Source organism: Coturnix japonica, chromosome 2 (genome assembly GCF_001577835.2).
Source record: "Coturnix japonica isolate 7356 chromosome 2, Coturnix japonica 2.1, whole genome shotgun sequence".
NCBI lineage: Eukaryota > Metazoa > Chordata > Aves > Galliformes > Phasianidae > Coturnix > Coturnix japonica.
In genome coordinates, this window is record NC_029517.1 from 72,527,504 (window position 1) to 72,546,905 (window position 19,402).

General features: G+C 40.8%; 1 protein-coding gene across 1 annotated transcript in view; it reads right to left on the bottom strand.

The window, feature by feature from the left end:
• LOC107309773 (TGF-beta receptor type-1) overlaps positions 1–18,858 on the bottom strand; it is a 40,373-nt gene extending 21,515 nt beyond the window's left edge. Inside the window, 4 exon segments of the mRNA XM_015854836.2 lie at positions 5,240–5,482; positions 6,035–6,286; positions 12,269–12,484; positions 12,487–18,858. Of these exon segments, the coding sequence (XP_015710322.2) occupies positions 5,240–5,482; positions 6,035–6,286; positions 12,269–12,484; positions 12,487–12,838 (1,063 nt within the window). The 5' untranslated portion in view covers positions 12,839–18,858.
• Between the last annotated feature and the right edge of the window lie 544 nt (positions 18,859–19,402).

A 19,402-nucleotide genomic window follows, 5' to 3' on the forward strand; every position in this document is an offset into this window, starting at 1 on the left:
CTTGTAGAGGGAAAAAGTCAAACCACTGCTGCAAAATAGCTATCCTCAGGCCAATTGTATTGGCTGCTCAAACTGCAAGTGCTTATCTATGAAGCCTAATTTGTGTTCTTCATTAACATATTTTTGAACTGCAGAAAAGGCCGGATAATGACAGGACCAAACTCATTCCTGAAAAAGAAACTTCTTGCCGGTAGAGTCAAATTTCACATTCTTTACACTTACATATTGCAACTACAAGATCCTCGTACAAACTTGGAACACAAGCTTCTTGTACTTGGAAATGGTGACGTGGTATTTTCTTCTACCACAGCTGTTTCCAAGAACTGCACATCTCCAAAGGAAAGCAGTGCTTTAGCTATTAAACTAGCACTACCAAGTCTACCACTACACTGTGTGTCCCTGAAGACCACATCTGGCCCCAACACAACTGAGAACAGGGAGACAGCTCCTTCATAACCCAGCTGGCTGCACTGTTTCTGATACAAACCAGGATGTCATTGATCTTGGCCTCCTAATCATGCGGCTGGTGCATGTTCAGCTGGTTGCCAGTCATCATGCCTAGGTCCTTTTCTGCAAGGCAGCTTATCTGCCACTCCACACCACTATACTGGGTAACCACTTAGCCTTCCTGAACCCCATACAGTTGGCCTCAGCCCATGAGTCCAGCCTAGTCTATCCAAGTCCCTCCACAGAGCCTTCCTACCCTCATACAGATCAATGCCCCTATCTAACTTTGTGCCATCTGCAAACTTACTGAGGGTGCACTCAAACCCCTTGTCATTAAGACGCCACAGTACAACTGTATGGGTTGGTTTTGTTGTTTTTTTTTTTAATATTCATTTACTTCTATCTGTTGCAACTGTTTGTTCTTTTTCTACTGTTGGTTGTCAGAAAGTGGGAATTCCTGCTTATCTTAAGTCCATAAGAATCTATCACCACACAGCACTGTTTTTCAACTGGGCACTTCTATCATTTTGGTTTACATGAAAGAGCTACGTATCACCAGTAACTTGAGCAACTACATTAACATGTACCAGACTGCTGAAAAGTAGTTGCTGGAGAGGGCCTCAACAGGAGGAACACCTCCACTAGAGCAGGCGGTCCAAAGTCCCAAGAAACCTGGCCTTGAACACTTTCAGGGATAAGATATTCATAGTTTCTCCAAATTTGTTCCAAAGCCTTGCCACACTCATAGTGAGAATTTCTTTCTCAGCCTCAGACCTCAGCCTACTCTTTTTTACTTCAAAGCCATTACCTCACATCTTGTCACCATGTTCCCAAAGTAAAAAGTCCCTTCCCAGCTTCCCTGTAGGCCTTCAGGGAAGCCTTCTCCCAAGACTCAACAACACCAACTCTCTGAGCCTGTCTTTATGTATGGATGCTCCAGATCTCTGACCATCTTCTTGGCCCTACTCCGGAATCACTCTATCGTGTTTTTGTTTATACTCTCAAACATTTTAACACAATGCTGAATTTACCTCGGAAGACTCTGCCTTAGAAGACCTTTCCTAAAACCCCACAAACTGGTAAAGTCTCATTCTCTTCAAACCTCTACAAACTGTCAATAAGCTTAAGTAGCTATACACCAAGTTCAAGTGACTCAGCTTGACAATGACTTTGTAATATTCTGTTTTTCAAATGCTTCAAGTTCCTGGTTGAACTCGCCTTCCAATAACAAAAGCTTCTCCACAATTTTATTATAATTCTGTCTCCTTGCAAAGAAGTTGTTTTGGACACTTCTAAGCTGGAGAGTAACTGCTGTGCATTCCAGCATATGTAACATGTCACTATTTCAGAGATTTACATCATGACCTGAAAATCACTCACAGCTCCAAAAGACCTTGAAATTCTTCCCTTAGATCCTTCTGTTGAAGTTTTAGCTTCTACTTCAAGTGCTTTATGAATTTCTTCCATCAATCCTCTAATTGTTTTAGGTCTAGTATTATTGCCTTTAGTAAGTTTTGCATTTATTACCACAGACAAAAAATCCTAATTCCCTTCATATCTGAGTTCACCTTCAGAATTCTGTATACTTTGAGATTCTTCCTTTCAGAGAATACCATAATACAAAATAGAGGGAATCCTTATTACTTGACTACTATTGCTTTCAGTCCCTTTGCAGGATTAAGAGAACTTTTGGGCCAGCAGCCTGTTCACTTTCTTGGCTGTGTTCTGTGCTGATTAACTAGTGCTTTTATGCCTAAACTACTTCCATTAGGAGCTCTGACATTTCCTCCTTCAGCACCTTCTGTTTCTACTCCCAGCTTATGTCAAAAGTGAAAAGATAACATTTGAAAGTGTGTATAATGAAAACATAGATTAGAATACAGTCATTGCAGGCATTTCAGGACACTGAAATTATTATTTAAGTATTGGAGCACAAAAGGATGATAATTTAGAAAGTAACTGACAAATTTGCAGACAAAATGATATGTCATGGAAAATATGTATACTACCAACAGCACAGGAAAAAAAAACAAAAGCACAAAACTTGAAACACTTCCACAGTTAGAAATACTGTTCACAGCTTGAATGCCAGCAGAATAATACAGATTTCACTGTGGTTCAAGTTGGACTGTGTTTTTAAGTTAGGAAACACCCAGCCCTCTTGTTTTACAGAGAATATGATTTTGTCTTTCAGGCATGGAACAAATTAGTGAATAGCTTTCCTTAGCAGAAACTCAAACTCAACCGTATTTGCTGCTTTCCTTCCTCTGATTCCGACAACAGAAGCAATGCACTGATCAGGATGCTCTGGTACTGTACACCAGGCATGGCTGCTCTGAAAACTCCCCTAGTTTGATATATTTAACACTCCCACTTTTTCCATGCCCCACCCACCTGCCTCACAAATAAAAAGAAATCTAGGAAAACAAAACCAACTCCCTGCTTGCCACCCCTCACCCCCCAAAATCAACCTCCCCTGATACATCCCCCCTCTACCCCAAAAAAAAGCAAGAAACCCGCATTTGCAAATCAGGAAGGAATGACTCAATTAACCACCTGCTCAGGAGTAAGAATCCTCTAAGTTTATTCTAACTGGGACTCTCAGTTTTTAAAAAGCGTACTTTGAATGTGTACTTCCAGAGAATATCTTCAAGCATGAAAAAAGGCTCAGAATCACCAGAGGGAGGCAGTCCAGAAGACAAACAATGGGATATTGCCAATAACAAATAGAAAAGTCAATTAGCAATCAAGTCCAAATTAACATAATCATAAGCTTGACTTTCAATCTAAAGTCCTATGGGAAAATGGCCATGTAGAAAACAGGATAAGTACTGTGATTATCTACAGAAGTTAGAGAAAACTGCCAATCAGACAGTACTTTGAAACCATGTATTAGTTTTAAAGGATTACCTTAAAAGCTTCCTCTCCTAGATTTACAGACATAGTAGGAACTAGTACTGTGCAGAAGATGACTTAGAAACAGTACATACAGATTGCTCTCTAACTTTAAAGTGACAATTTCTTTTTTACTTTCTTTAGAAATAGTCTGTATCTGTAGACATTAAGTAAATAGATTTCTGCTTTTTAACTGCACAGTTTCTGTGGCTTAACCCTGGTAAACAGGTAATGGCTGCACTTCTTAAGCTCTGCTCAGAAACATCTAAGACATAAGTGCATTATCAATGCTGCTTTTAATCACAAAGTCAAAACACTACATCATATAAGCTACTATGAGGAAGACTAACTACAGCCCAGTCAAAACAATCATGTAATTATGTCATAGCTTTTCACATTCCAAGAAATGTGAGTCTCAGATTCTCATTCTTTATTAAAACTCTTCTGCACACCCCCACATGAACAAACAAAACTGGAAGACCAAGTTCAGAAACAGCATTTATCAAATTGTACCTCAATATATTAGAAGCTTTATTTATCGCTTTCATTAATTTAATTTAGTATCTTTGTTGGTAAGTAAGAAAACTGGTATGCACCTGAACTGCTCCAGCTCTCCTGAAATCAATTTACTCTGTCATGATCAAGTCACATTTGAACAATGGAAAAAACTCTCAACTGAAACTTAATTGTTTACACAGTTAGAATAACCTCAATGAAAATGTGACCAAAGATTACTTAATCTATATTCTGAACATGTGCAGCAAATTATGTTGATTTTATACTGATTTGACAGAGCAGTGGACTCTGAACAGCTTTACCAGTTACTGTCATTAGGGAAGAACTACAAACTAGGTTTTTAGTTTGTTTCTATTATATTTTTTTCTGTGAAACTGAAGGATTCAAAAACTGATAATCAAATACAAACATTTACTGGCAGAAAACAGCACTATGAAAGTATATGCATGTTTCAGCACATATCTACTAGTAAAAGGATCAATTTTTTTGACTTCTATATAGTAGAAAGCTGACGAGAAGTTGCCATATACGAGATACATCACAGAATCACAGAATTGTAGGGGTTGGAAGGGACCTCTAGAGATCATCGAGTCCAACCCCCATCACTCCCACAGGCTGTAAGTAACTTAAGGTGGATCAGAGATGAATTAGTCTGTGCCATCTGTGAGATGTATCACCTCAAATCAATGCTTACTGTCACTTATACGACAGACCAATACAACCCTACTGGAAACTATGTCAGAACTATAGCAAAAACTACATGCAAAACAAGACTACTACCTCATTCTCACAGAGGAATACCTATTGAAATCAGAATTAAAATAAATAAATAAACAAAAATCATGAAGTTTAAGGATAGAAATTCTTTGGGCACAGAATGCAGTTATTTGTAACTAGCACATCTTCTCTGAGGGGAGAACTGCTTAAAATATTACTTTGCACTTAGAATTCAGAATATTTGTCATATACCAATAGCTGTAGGTATTCTTTAACGTAAAGCTAAGAGAAACAGTTCTACATATTAGTTTAGAAATAAAGGAGACTGGAATTTAACCATGCTGTGTAAAACAAAATGTATATGACTGAACCCTTACTATTAGTAGAAAACGATACTTACAACAACTGAACGTACAATATTGCTATTCCATATCAGCTTGAAGAGAAATAGTAACAGCAACTCAGCATGATTTTATTTCACTTATTTCTATGTACTGGAATCAGTTCTGATACCAAATATATCTATATGAAAGTAGCATATTCTCTAATACCTTTTCCAGTTAATTGTAAGTTTAAGTACATTTAACCTTTTTTTTTTTTAAATAAAGATTGCAAAGTTCTTACAAAGCTATTCAACAGAATATTACTACAAGTATGACATTACCTGACCCAGAACCTGAAGTTGTCATATCATAAATTAAATCCTTTAAAGTAGTCCCTTCAGATATAAAGGGACGATCCAATGAAGGATCTTCTTCACTTGGCACACGATGATGAATTATGGTACGGTTATGACAAAGATAAAGAATCAGCATCAGTGAAATGCAGACAAAGCAGACAGGTCCAGCAATAACAGCTGCCAGTTCCACAGGTCCTAGACTAGAAGCTGGTCTTCCTGGAGTAGGACCTGATGGTAAACAAATAAGACAGTTTTACTGTTTCATTCTATGTAACACTGAGTAAATAAACTTGAAGTATTTCATAATAATATCTGAATTACATTTCTTAATAACTATTCTTCAAAAAGTTATTGCATAAAAAAACCTGTATTACAATGGACAAAGTAACTATTTCAAAGAATGCCCAAAGTTGGAAGGGATCTTCAAGCCCAACACATGACCACCCAAAATTCAAACCCTACACATGAAAGCATTGTCCAAACATTCTGGGAATTTCAGCATGCTTGGTGCAAAGACTACTGTGCTATGAGTAAACCAGTTCCAGTGTCTGATCATCTTCAAATTCAGTTTATATCTAACTTGCACAGAAGCCTTTGAAACTCGCCCTCTGTTCCTATCCAGAATAAGAATGTATTATTCTAAAACTCTTGAAATGTTATTTGCAGAATCTAAGGTATACTTCAAATCTTCAAGTTTATCAGCAATCTCAAAACTAGAATTCTTTTAGAACTCTCCATTGTTAAAAATAAATAAAAAACAAATACACCAAAAACTATTACCTGGTGTTGGAATTGGAAGTTCTATTTTATTGCAGTGGTCTTTGTCACAACAATGAGGCAAAGTAGTAACTCCATCTCTGGAGGATGGTGCACAAACAAATGGTCTGTCCCGGGGAATCAGATCAATTTCTGCTATACACATGCTATTGTGTATGACTCTATCTGCAATCCGTGTTACTGAGGTAAAACAAAGCCCATCTGTCACACAGGTAAAGTTGTCCTTTGTGCATAGATGGCAGTAACACTGTAATGCTGTATTGAGGGGAAAAAAAAAAAAAAAAGTTAAGTCTTGACACCCATTATGAATCACAAAGCAACTCCAACTACAGAAGAAATTTAACCCTGAAGAAAAATGCTACAAGGTTTTTAGTGGGACAACAGAATCAGGAGATAAACATATGAAAGAATGTCATACAAAGTCATCTCTCCTTACACAACTGTGGAGGTAATCTGCCACGCAAAATGCTTCTCCAGGTAGAGAAATCTTGTTAGTTTCCCCATTCTAAATTTAAGTATATTTTATAACACTATCTTCTAAAGATAACTGCGTAAGTGTTCTTCTTCAAAGCCAATACAAACAATGACTTTTGCTTTTGTTTTAACAGCCAAGGGAGCAGTTTTAGTCATTAAAAATAGGATACTGTTGGCTACCTAAATAGATTAATACTTCATACTTTACATTATAACTCTATTGTTTTCTGAGGAAAGGACATATAAATGCTTAATTCTCATTAAAACAAACAACAAAACTCAAATCCTAAACAGCCCCCGAATTACCTAAAAACATATCCTTTCACGCATAGAGAATATGACTTAGCTTTTGTGCGTGTGTGTACGCGAAAATGCAAGAAAACAATGCCTTAACTCAACTGAACTAGTAATTTGAGGGCAGGGACAATAGGGCAGAAGCACATACAGGAAGATGTGAAGATCTGGTTTCATTCTTTAAGTTGAAAAATTTCCTGGGAAGTCTGTTACTACAAACTTCCTTCTCCACTCCTTCCCATATATACAGTGCCAAAGCCAGAAAATAGTGCAATAAAAATAAAGCTAGCAATACACTGACTCTGCTTGTTCAACTGAGTAGAGTACAAGCTGTATGACTGTCTTGAAACAGAAGTGAGAACACACCACAGCAGAAATGAAAACATCCTTCTCAACTACAGGTTGCACAGAAACTGTGAGCGCATGTAAAGACCAAAACAACAACACATCTTCAACGACCAACCCCAAAAATACAATGAACCATGAACAGTCTCTTTAAAGGGTACAAAAATCTCACATCGAATCGATACTAAGGGGAGCAGAGCAGAAGATGCCCTGAAACACTATACTTGTTTTTTCACTGAAACTCTGGTTTCTTCACTGACTTTAAGATAACCACTGCCTGAATTGTCTTGGATTTTCCATCTTTTTCTACTCTTGGACAACACTGACCAGCAAAAAGAGGATATGAAAAGACAATCCAATTTCAAATATATATTCCTTCTCAAATTCTTGATTCTAAGTTGTATCCCTTCTTTGACATCTTTTGACTGTATGATTTTCAACCAAAGCAAGATGCAGTGTTTTCCATCCTGAAAAAAATAAGGGAATTCTTACTATTCAGAATTCAACTATGAAACATTAACCAAAGGCACATCAACAGGAAAATAACCTGATCCACACTTCAGCAAATTATTATTTCTACAACATTCTAGGGGACTCTTTCTTTCCCATCCAGTTTTCAGAATATCACTTTATTTAAAAACAAAGAGACAACAAACCAAAACCTTGCAGGCCTTTATCAGCCTTGCTTCATCCAATACTACCTCTAGTTAAATAATCCTCCCCACTTATCATATCTGCAGATGCATCTGAGTGCCTACAGTAACAGACTTTCAGTGATTTGTTTATTCATCTCCCTGATCACATACAACCTTAAAGAGACACTAATCCCACTCATACTAAATAAAGCGCTTAATAAGTGTCTCACCCACCTTTCCTTTGTTAACATTTCCCAGTGCAATTTTATTCAACAATTTATACTTTTGTCCAGCTTGACAGCGTTATCTTTTAGTCTGTTATCAAGACAAGCACACTTCACAAAAACTAAACGGCTTCCTACACAAGTAAGTCCTTATTTTGTTCTGAAGCTACACTCCCCTTTTTCAAGGGGAAAAGGGCACCTAATGAGCAAGAGGCATGATTCTGGGAATACAGCTTTTTACTGCTCTCTTGTGGACATATCCCTAGGAAAAAAAAAACCAACAAACAAACCCCAAAAACCAAACAGTGGCTGCCACCTTCCTCCTTTAGTCATTTACAACTCTTAATGCCTTACAACTTAACTGTTTAATAGTGTTTTGGGGTTTTTTGTGTTTTTTTTTTTACACTAACAGGAAAACCAAATTAGGCATCATTAGCAACAATTCATATCAAGTGTAGAGGAAAGAACTGTAATATCCATGCCTACATCTCACCTTCTTCCAGTTAGTAACCTATACTCAAAGAACAAGTGTATGAATGCACGAATCACATGCACAGAATTGTAGGGTATGAAGGGACCTCCAGAGAACATCAAGTCCAGCTCCCCTGCAAAGCAGGCCCCCTACAGCAGGCTGCACAGGTAGGCATCCAGATGGGTCTTGAATATCTCCAGAGAAGGAGAATCCACAACCTCCAGAACACCCTATAGATGAGATTTAACACTAATGCGATGAGAGTGAATCGCCAATGACTGGCTTATTAGAATGTTCTAACTGAATGCCAGTGTTTTCACCTGTACTTTCAATCTCCAGGAAAAACAAACAAACAAATTTCATCCTGCCATCACCTTGAAGAAGTTTTTGCCTCATCTCCAAGCATTCAGAAGCATTTCTTCAAATGATGAACAAGAGTCTGCGTGCTGTGCCTGTAAAAATCTGCACCAGCAGAAGTGATTTGCTGTCACCCCTGCTGAATTGCACCACACACCGCCTCACCATGCTCACATCCATTTCTTGGTCTCCAAGAACATTCAGTAAGTACCTATGAATGGCAACAGGTGCAGTGTTTTTCAGCATGGTGGAATTCAATTACCTTTGCTTCATCTGCACCTCCGTATCAGATGCATTTTGTCAGACTGCCCCTCTACTGCTCTCTGTTGCACAGCAACAAAATGTAACAGAATACTGGCGGAAAGATCCCACCTCAACTGCCATACATTTGACAGTTATTTACAGTACCTAATTTTATTATGTAAAAGTTGAATGCAACAGTGTGTGGATGAAACAATTAGCACGGAGCCCACAGTGCAGATATAATGAGTTGGGAACAGAAATAAGACGGAAGCTACACAGCTTGCCAAGAAGAGCTCCGTTATTTGTCATAAGAATTACTTCTTCCATAGAAAATACAAGCGGCATCTTGTAAACCCAACAACAAACACTAAAAAGAAAAACCGTACCACCAGAAGAAAAAAAGAAAATCAACCCTCTGGTTCCATAAGTGTAATGCTTGTGTGGAGAAAGGAGCAAGGCTGCGGTATATCAGGATAATGAAAGATCTTGAAGACAACTAAATGAGTAGTGGTGTTTACTAGTAGCTTCTCCCCCTCTCTAATAAATTTTGTCACAAGCAAAAACATAACTCCGACAGGTGATGTCAGATTCCTATACTCTTATTCATACACTTCAAACAATACATTTTGAATTATCTCTGAACTAGCTGAAGATACTGTTTAGATACAGTAACTGAAATACATCTAAGATGTTTTTCAACCACGATACTTCAGGATGTCTGCAAAGCCATTATTTTCACAATGGCACTGACCAAGTTAAACACTATGAGGTGACAGCACTGGTTATCAAGTTGCCAGGACAGCTTTTAGAAGCATTTTAGCCTTCATTAAACAAAGCTTTCAAGGTAACCAACCGTTCTTGGCAACCAGTGATGCACTCAAGCAAGTAGTGCCTCAGTGAAGTAGTTTATCTATAACTGGCAGGTAAGAATAAAACCTTGCAAGAAATCCCAGCTTCAATGAAGCTCTCTGTAGTGCAGGGGAAAAACGGTAATAGCTTTTGAACAACTCATTCGTTCATCCCTCTTAAAACAAAACATATGAAATGTTTTGGTAATCTTTCATATAACAGCATGGCTTAGATAAGAATCAAAGGAAGTTTAGATTAAAAGTTGTCTTTACCTTTTAGTTTTATTAACTTTATGAAAAAAGGGAAACTTTCATTTGCACTTTTAAATATACTTCAGAATGGAAATCTGATTTGTACACTTACTTATGTTAAGCACTAACTGTGTGAATGCATGTTTACACAGGCTGCTCTACAGATTAGGGCTATCTGAACAGTAGTTTGACTAGCCATTGTGCTTCATGACACGCCTAATCTTCATCTAAACAATATGAAAGTATTCAACCACACAATAACACCAGCCCGATTAAAAACAAAAGCATCAGAAAACGCTTAACTTCTGTCAAGGTAAGACATGATTTGCCTAATGATACTTACCATTCTTATATCATGATCGTTTGCCAACTTAAACCATGGTGAGTGAACAAATTCATCCCTTTAGTAGCAGGAGAGGACTTTGTGTATGAGCTACAGATAAAGAGCCCTAGAGTTCCTATTGCCTTGAATAAGGCTGACATCTTTTCCCACAACCCCCTGCTTTTTTTAAGCAACAAAACCAAAACAAAGAGACTAAACACTGCTGCTTCCCATCTTCGGGTTCTGTATGGAAATTTATTGCCTTATTTTCACATAATTAATGAGAACTCTTGACAGATTAGAAGCATCAAAAGGGAAAAGAACGATTCAGAACTCAAATCAAGTTACAATGTCCCTCATCTAGACTGGATGTGTTACACATAAAAGTTGTCAATTATTAAAGCCTGCTGCACCTTTTCGAGTACACAAGAAAATAAAACAACGGATAACTTAAGCTTACTTCACTGTTTCTACACCAAAGATTCTCTACCTTCTTTAGCACATAGCGGCAATGCAGCATTCTAGCTTAGCAAATTGTTTTGCTTTAAGAAACACTTTCTTTACTGTATAAGCATCACCTTAAAGTGAGTTGCAAACAGCATGCAGAAACCCCAGATGCCTTAAAGCTTGAATAAAGTTGTGGTGCTCCTCCCGTTCCTCTTTAAAACCCAAAGCAAAACACAATTTGTTAAAAGATTTGTTAGAATTCAGTACAATTGTAAAATGCAGATTTCGTGCATGTGTTATCGTTGTTTAATCAGAGTCCAGCAGAGCCTAAACCAATTAGAGCCAGGTGTTTTGTGCATTGCATTACAGAACTGCTATCCAAAGAACAAAATGTATGTAATTCCACCTTTTTTTTCTTCTTTTTTAAGACAGCGCATCTCTTTCTGATATCAGCCCCAGTTTAGTGCACGACTTTAGCCACAGCACAGCTCTCCCCCTAGAGACCACAGGCACAGAAGAAAGGCCAAGGGAATAAAACCATCACACCACAAGCCGGTCACTGAAGACCTGCTTTCCTCAGGCTGTAGTACTCGAAAAGCAAACACCGCTGCCCGTACCGAAAGCTCTGCCTACACAGCGCAACGCAGTCGTCAGAGCAGACACCGCTGCGTCACACAGCGTCGCGGGCACCGACGCGGTCCGGTCCCCGCCGGACACCGAGCTGCGGCCCTGGGGCTCGTGCTCCAGCCCTACTAGACACGCTGCCCGCCAGCGCCCTCAGCTCGCCGACAGGACCCGCAGGTCGCAGCGGCGCTTCCAGCCCGATGACGACGGCGGCACCCGGGGCAGCAGACAAGTTTCCGACGAGACCTCCTCCGCGGAGGCAGGTTCCTCCTGGCTGCTCTGCCCCAGCCGCCGACACGAAGAGCGCTCCGACACGTAGAACCCAGAACCCGAAAGAGCGGCCGGGACCGGGCTGCAGTACCGGCACGGCGAGCTGCCCCGAGGGGCCGGGTCCAGGCAGAACAGCGGCGGGTGCCTCGCGACACAACACCCGCCCCGCGCCGCCGGCCGCCCCTCCCTCGGATCCGACACCGCGTTCGATCAACAAAGGGACGAGCGGGACGCGGGCCCCGCAGGGCTCGGACACCGGGGGAGGCGGCGACTCCGCCCTAGCCGGCCCCTCCGCCATGTTGTTGAAAGGAACCGACGTGGACTTGCAGGCTGCCGCCTCCGCCGCCCCTCTCCTCCCCCCGCCCCAGGCGCCGATCGCTCGCTTTTTCCCTCCCCCCCGTTCCCCGTAGGCACGCACGCACTCGCTTACCGGCCGTCCCGGGCAGCAGAACCGCGGCTACCAGAAGGCGCAGCAGGGCCCGGGGCCGCCGAGTGCCCGGTACCGCCATAGTCCGGTCCTGAACCCGCAGACCCAGTGCGCGCACTCCCGCGCGACAAATCCGCCCCGCGCCCCCTTGGCCGCTCCTCCTCCCCCCTCCCGCCGGAGAGAGAAACATCAACGCACTCGCGCCTCCCCTCACGCCGCAGCGTAACTGCTGCGGGGGCGCCGCCTGATTGGCCGCCCCGCCGCGCTCCCCGTCCGCCCCGCCCCGGCGGCAGCTGCAGGGTGCCCCCACAACGGGCGTCTGCGGTCTGCGATGTGAAGCTGGACGGTGGATGGGCTTTTCGGCAGGGCGGGAGTTGGGAACCGCTGTCTCTTGCTCGCTCGGCAGCCCGTCGGAGAGAGCTGCCATCGACAGCATCGTCGCCTTTCTGCAAAGGAGCAGCTGGGAAGCCCCCAGGCGTGCGGTTGAGGCGCTGCCCCGGCGCAGCGAGAATTACCGCTGTGGAGAGGGCTCCTGGCCGTGGCTGGCGAGAAGTCGAGGGGCCGCGGTGGCATTGAGTCCGTCGGAAGGAGATGTGCGTGGAGTTGAGCAGCTCTCAGGTTGTTATAGGAGAATGGGAAAAAAAACAGCACCTGAAGGATTCCTCTGTGGAAAACTGCGGGTGGGACGTGAGCTGGGAGAGGTCCTGCTGCTTTCTCTCCGTAATGCTTTTCACTGACCAGCGTTGTTCAGTCGGGTGCAGATGTAGCACTCAGACACTTGACGGTCCACTCACCTGGCATACCTACGGGACGGCTTTGCGTTTGTGCTACTAGTTCTGCAGCCTGTTAGCAATTCAGAAGGGAAGGATGGGTCTTCGTGAAGGATGGAGTCATAACGTAGAGCCTGCACACATCATTTCTTTGTCGAGATGAAGCAGCACTGGTCCTGGTGCGCAGCTCCATTGTTATTGCACAGCCTGTTCACTCACCCCATGTAAGTGCAGGAATTATTTGGGAGTCAAAAGTGAACTTGCATGATCCAACAAGCTGTCTGAAATTCTCATTAAAAGCTCTGGCAGCTGGTATCTGCCTGGGATTGTTGCTTTTATCCCCAGCTTCATTAGTGTTTTTTTTTTTTATGGTGGGAAAGAAGACAGGCCCTCTTCATCCCCCTTTCTGATCACATAACCACTGTCTTGGTGCTTACCTGCTCCCTCTGGAATTTTCCCTTCTGCCTCCTTGGTGCCCTGGCTCTTGTACGTGGCTTTTCTTCAGATCCTGAATCAGTGCAAAGTCTCACAATTCAATATAAGTTTTTATACTACCTTTGTTGCTAGGCTTGCTTGCTGTGTAATGTAAGACAAGCCGATACAGATCACAGGTGCTTTTTCTACTTGCTTCCTGTAGTCTGTTTTTGACAAATTTTTGCAGGCCTTATGTACTATCTCAGCTAGATGATGACTTCCCAGTTTAGAGTTCTGGATAAAAGCTTATACACACTTCAGAACCATGCTCAATTCCATGTCACAGCAATCTGCTTTCTCCTTCCTATTTGCAGTTGTTCTGCTAACATATCCATTGTAGAAAGTCTTGTTTCTCCTGCATTACAGTTCACCTGGGTAAAAATCCTGATAATGGAATGGTTCAAAGTGAACTAAGTATTTGTTAATTCAGTCTTTTTCCCTTTCTCTCCTAGCAATGATCAGTGTTACATATCATCAGAACCTAGTCAATTTTTCTCTCGCAAATACTGTTTCAGTGACAGTGTTCTTTGTGACCGATGTTGGACTGAACATCTGGATTCAATACAAATGCATGCTGTAAGGAGCTACTGAAGTTGACATCATCAGGCAAGCATGTGCTTAGTTATCCATATATAGAAATCTGCAAGGGATTAATCCTAGTAATATGCTAGCAGCAGTAAGAAATAGAGGCATCTCTGAAAATCATAAAATGCTAAAACTATAGTTTAAGGAAATTGTTATACTTGGAAAAAAAAAAAAGCACCCACTATTTGCTTTGTTACAACAGGCAATCTGAATTATGGGTGGACTATAGAAAATCTCTCTAAAGGAAAGCAGGGAACAGGAGACAATGAGTGAGTGAAGGATTTCTTTCAAGGCTCCCAGTTCAGTCTTAGGGGAAACAGTGAATGAACACACTGAGCAGTGTTTGGCTAAGTTGCAGCTGACAGCTCACCAAGATGGTTTCATGTCACTTTCAAGTGATGAACATTGCCAGCACAAGTTATTTTCAACAGGCCTTACTCTTCTTTCATAACATGCACTATATAAAGACCTATACCCATGAAATACCTACAGTTAAGTCACACTTTGTCCTGATTCTTAGCTAACCAGCTGTAACCAAATTAAGCTTAGGGATGAAGCAGCAGCTGCAAAGCTATCTAAATTGAATCTGTGGGTAAAGAGTTGCCCTTTTTCCTCCCAAGGGGCTCTTGACCTTAAAAGAGTTCTGGTAGAGACTTAGATCTTGTTCATGTGGGAAGGTCACTGACCATGAAGGTCAGTCCCCCTTTTTCCTGTTAGATTGATCCCTGTGTTCTTCTGTCATCTTTCTTCTGCTATTACTTCTGCACTCAATTATCCTTTTACATTATTTTTATGTTCTTATTCCTTTGTATGAGCATCACTGCTTCTAGCGCAGTTAAGGTGGTCTAGGTGGAACCTTTTTGCTATGCCAGATGGAGCAGTTAGGAAAAAAAAAAGCAAAATACAAATGAAAGCTTGAGAACATTTGAATTATCAGGATGGTTATGTTGGGATTGATCTGTTTAGATCATCCAAAGTTGTAAAACCTATTTTTAAGGATTCTTGCTTACTGAATTGAATACATTAGGTTGTTATACAGGGAATATCTGCAAATTAAACACAGGATTATTTTGGCGTCTACTAGTATATGGTATTTAGACAAATTATGCAAAATAAACAGCACCCACAGGGAGATAGCAGTAGTTTCATTTCTGTCAAGAATTATTAAGGTGGAAAGTGGAAGAAAAAAAACCCAAAACAACTCCAAAACACCGGGGATCTACATAGAATGTTAAAATATAACTAGTTCTGAAAAGGGACAAATAATAGAAAATTGTACAAAAATTGTTCTATGAAGTGATGTATGATTAAATTCAATGGGTATGTGCATTAACACGCTACCTGATCCAGCAGGTGCTGGAATGAAGGGCATGGGCAAATATGTTGCCCTGTTTGTTAGTGCCATACATTTTGGTAGTAGTTATCAGTTGTATGGGAGGACCATAACAGGACCCTTTATTTCTCACAGATTTGAAATGTATAGCTATGTGAAGAGCCACTTCTTGCCTCAGACAAGGTGCTTATCACTGATAAATGAGATGAGAATAACAGGATGGCACAATGCCTCTGCATAGGGCAATGAAATGGCTTTAAGAGGATCCTCTGTTTCTTCAATGAATGGGATGTGAACATGTACATTGCATAAATGGCTATTTGCAAGAGGGTTTTATGTTTTATGTTAAGTTTGGCAAAAATGCATAAAGAGGTATTGCTGTTTGTCCCATGAATATCAGACATGTATGTCCCATGATTCCACTGCAGGCTTTTTTTTTGGGGGGGGGAGAATTCCAGTTAGTCCTGAAGCCAGATGTAATGGTTACGTATCTGTTAGTGTAATTATACCTTTGTGTTTCCAGAGAAGTAGTGATTGGAACATATTGTCCCCTACTACATACTGCAAATCCAGTGACGTGAGCTAGAACTATGCCAGAGAATAATTCAGCAATCAGTAATGCCATTAGTACTAATGCTTGTACCCTGGCTCTGATAATTTTCTAGTGTAAATGTATTCTCAGAGATTGAACTAGCTTCAGTTAAGACCTTGTAGCTTGAAAAGTTAAAACACATAACTAAAGCAGAGCTAAATGTCAATAAATTATTTTTCTGGGGTTTACATGATTAACAAGGCAGGGATCCTCGTGAATGTTTGGAGACAAAGAAGGCTGAACAAAACCATTGCGAGCTGGTAGCAGTACCAACCAGTGGAGAAACACAGTTGTATACTGGTGCTGCTCTAATGAATGCATTTGTTGTTTTGAAGAGGAGGGTACAAAACATCTTTCCTGAAGAAGCATTATTGTCACCATCTTGGTTTAATTGAGTTTGCTTGTGATCTCATGTCCTTCTTCTAAGGTCAGGCAGGGCTATCACCCTCTTTTCTGTGAAACCATCACTGGTTCTGGTCCTGAGACCAGCTTAAGAGAACAGATTATAATATTACTCCTGATCAGTGCTAAGGTATGACAATGAACTCACTTCTCACATAGAAATTCTCACAGCTTGTGCCGTCTACTATGTGCACTGAGCTTGAAAGAGATATAGTACTTTGCAAGAGTATACAGGAGGGTTCATTTCTTTATAAGGGAAAGAGGAGTTGTTCCTTGTTGGACATCTCTAAATTCCTTACCAAGCTACTGCTGTACACCCAGCAAAATATGTACAAATTGGAGTTGGTCTTCAGTGTTCATTTGGGTGCTGTGGAAAATAGGATGCAGCAGATGTACACAAAAGGTGGAACCTTTGTGTGCAGCATGCTGTGCCACTGCAACTGACAGCTCTGAAAAATGTTGAACTTTTCTGTGGACAGCAGCTGTAGATAAAAATAAATGGTTGGAGAAGATCAAGTGAAGAAGGAGGGCAATCTCAAAACAGGAGAAAGGACAAATGAAAAAAAGTCTCATTCAATTTATCTCCTGCCCATAGAGGATGAAGATGTGTTCTGACTTACTTACAGTTTTCTCTCCCCCTGGGCAAAGACTAGTACAGCCAGAGCTGAGCCATCCGCTTCTGATGCAATTTTGAGTTAGGCTGTGTACACATGACCATGAGTATTACTTAAGAGTAGAACAGGTTTTCTTTTGTTTTGTTTTTAATAACTAATAAAACGGAAGAGGATCTGGCAAGTCAGAGGTCAGAGCCACTGGTACCAGTGGAAGCTGCACTGAGTTACAAAATAGTCCTTTTAAGTGAACAAGTATTGACCCTCAGGTTAAATTCAGATGAAAGCTGAGTTGGAAAATAATTGGTCATCTGGAAATCTATCTGTCTCTAGCCAGTTATTGCTGAAGCATTATGGACAGGCAGCAGAGATGAACTGTTATAACATAGGCTCTAACTAGATATCTGACCATCAAGCCATCAAATAACAGCCAAACGCTGAACAGATTTTTAAGATATGTGTTTTTCATTAACTGTGATATTTGAACACCAAAGTGAAATTGGAATTCTATCATCCAATTCCTTTAAAATCTAGGAGACAGATTCTCTTCTCTGGGCGGACAGGAGAAAAAAGCAAAAATTGGAAGACTACCTAAACCTAAGTACAGAAGCAAAGTATCTGCAGAATTCTTGGAGGAGCACACTGCAACACATTCTTTTTTCCCCCACTTGAATACACAGCTCAAAAGCAAAACCACATGCTCTTTGACTGCATCTAGACTGATTTTGTTAATTGTCAATCCTTTGAAATGTATGTGTTGCACTTCAGAAACTCACAACTTTGGCTGGCATCTTGTAGCAATCAAAGGAGAGAAACTGCTCATCTCGCTGTAGTTCATCCAGGCAAAGCAGGGCTCTACTGATCAGTGATGACATATCATGTTTCGTGACATTCTATAGGAAAGGTCTTTAATCTCAATAGGGCATAAGGCCTCCTGATACCTGCCTCTAACAGAGTCAGTGGGCCAGAACAGGACTATGGAATGTCAGCAGCAAGAGAACTAAGGGAGAAAACTAATTTACTAAATATGATAGAGGAATGCAAGATAACACAATATAACACAATTGGAATTGAAACTAATTAATCAAATAAATGAGAGAGTGCCCAAAACTGAAGGCCTTACTCTGATGCTGTAGACGAGATGGCTAGGGACCACACTGCAGAGATAAGCAGAAAAAGAGCAGTCTCATGACTCCCAGTTAGTTTTATCTTTTCCCGCTGAATATAAACCACAAATGGAATAGTGAAGTCTTTGGGAAGCTGTAGTTTGTTCTTTTCTTCCAAGACTGGAGCTGCATTATTAATTCTTTAACTCCCAGTGCACTGCTTAATGTTATGATGTGGAAAGGCAATAGCAACAAAACTATTACAACTTTCAATGGTGCTCTGGTGCTAGTCTTGATGATATATTCATTTTCTTTAAATACAGTAGCTTACCAGAATTGGCAAATCTTCCTCAAGTGTTCTTGACCTTTGTGTTGAACCTCAAGGGTATTCAGCTTTAATAGGGAAACTAATTTAAGTACTGGGTCAAATTTGTCTCTGTCTTACACTTGAGAAACATTACTAATTCCTCTGTGGTTTTACAGATATAAAGAACCTCATTGGCTCTGGTTGCAGTGACAGAGATTGGTTTTTTGAAGGAAAATCTCAGCTTCCTAACAGGTCTCTCCTATTGATTCCAGCTAGCTGCCTTCCAGGCATGTGAATACAGTGAGTGTACTTGGCATTGGGACAGCTTGTGTAATACACAGTTCATGCTCTGTATTAAGTTGAAGAATGTACAATAGATTCTTTTAGCCTGTCAATTAATGTTAGAGGTGGGAAGCAACTGTCAAGACTTCCCTAGCACCTCATTGATGGTGTTTGATTATCTCAGTTCCCTTCTAAGCTCTATTAGCTATTAAGGATACGGAGAGAAATTAGTTCCATGAATGGCTTATAGAAGCAAAATTCAGCACACATTTATTTTGGGTCAGACATAAAAGCAAGTTCAGTATCTCCTAAACACTGAATGTTTTTCAGTCTTCTGCCCTACCCCTTTAAGCACTTCTTCGTTATTTCATCTCTCAACACCCCCTCCCCCCACCGTTACAATTCTAGGCAAGAAATACCCAACTCCCTATGACAGCTGGCTCAAGTTCAGGAGTAGAAGCATAAGAACTGACTTCAATTATCAACAGTAAGGTTAAGGTTCAGGTTAGGTTAGGTTAGGGTTGGGGTAAGAATTAATAATGATTACTGACTGCAATCATAAATAATCACTGTACTGACTTGGAGAAGCTGAGATCTGCATGTAAAACAATTTATTCTCCTCCTTGACTCAGAACGAAACCCCACTGTACATCTTCCAACTCTTCAAATTGAAGG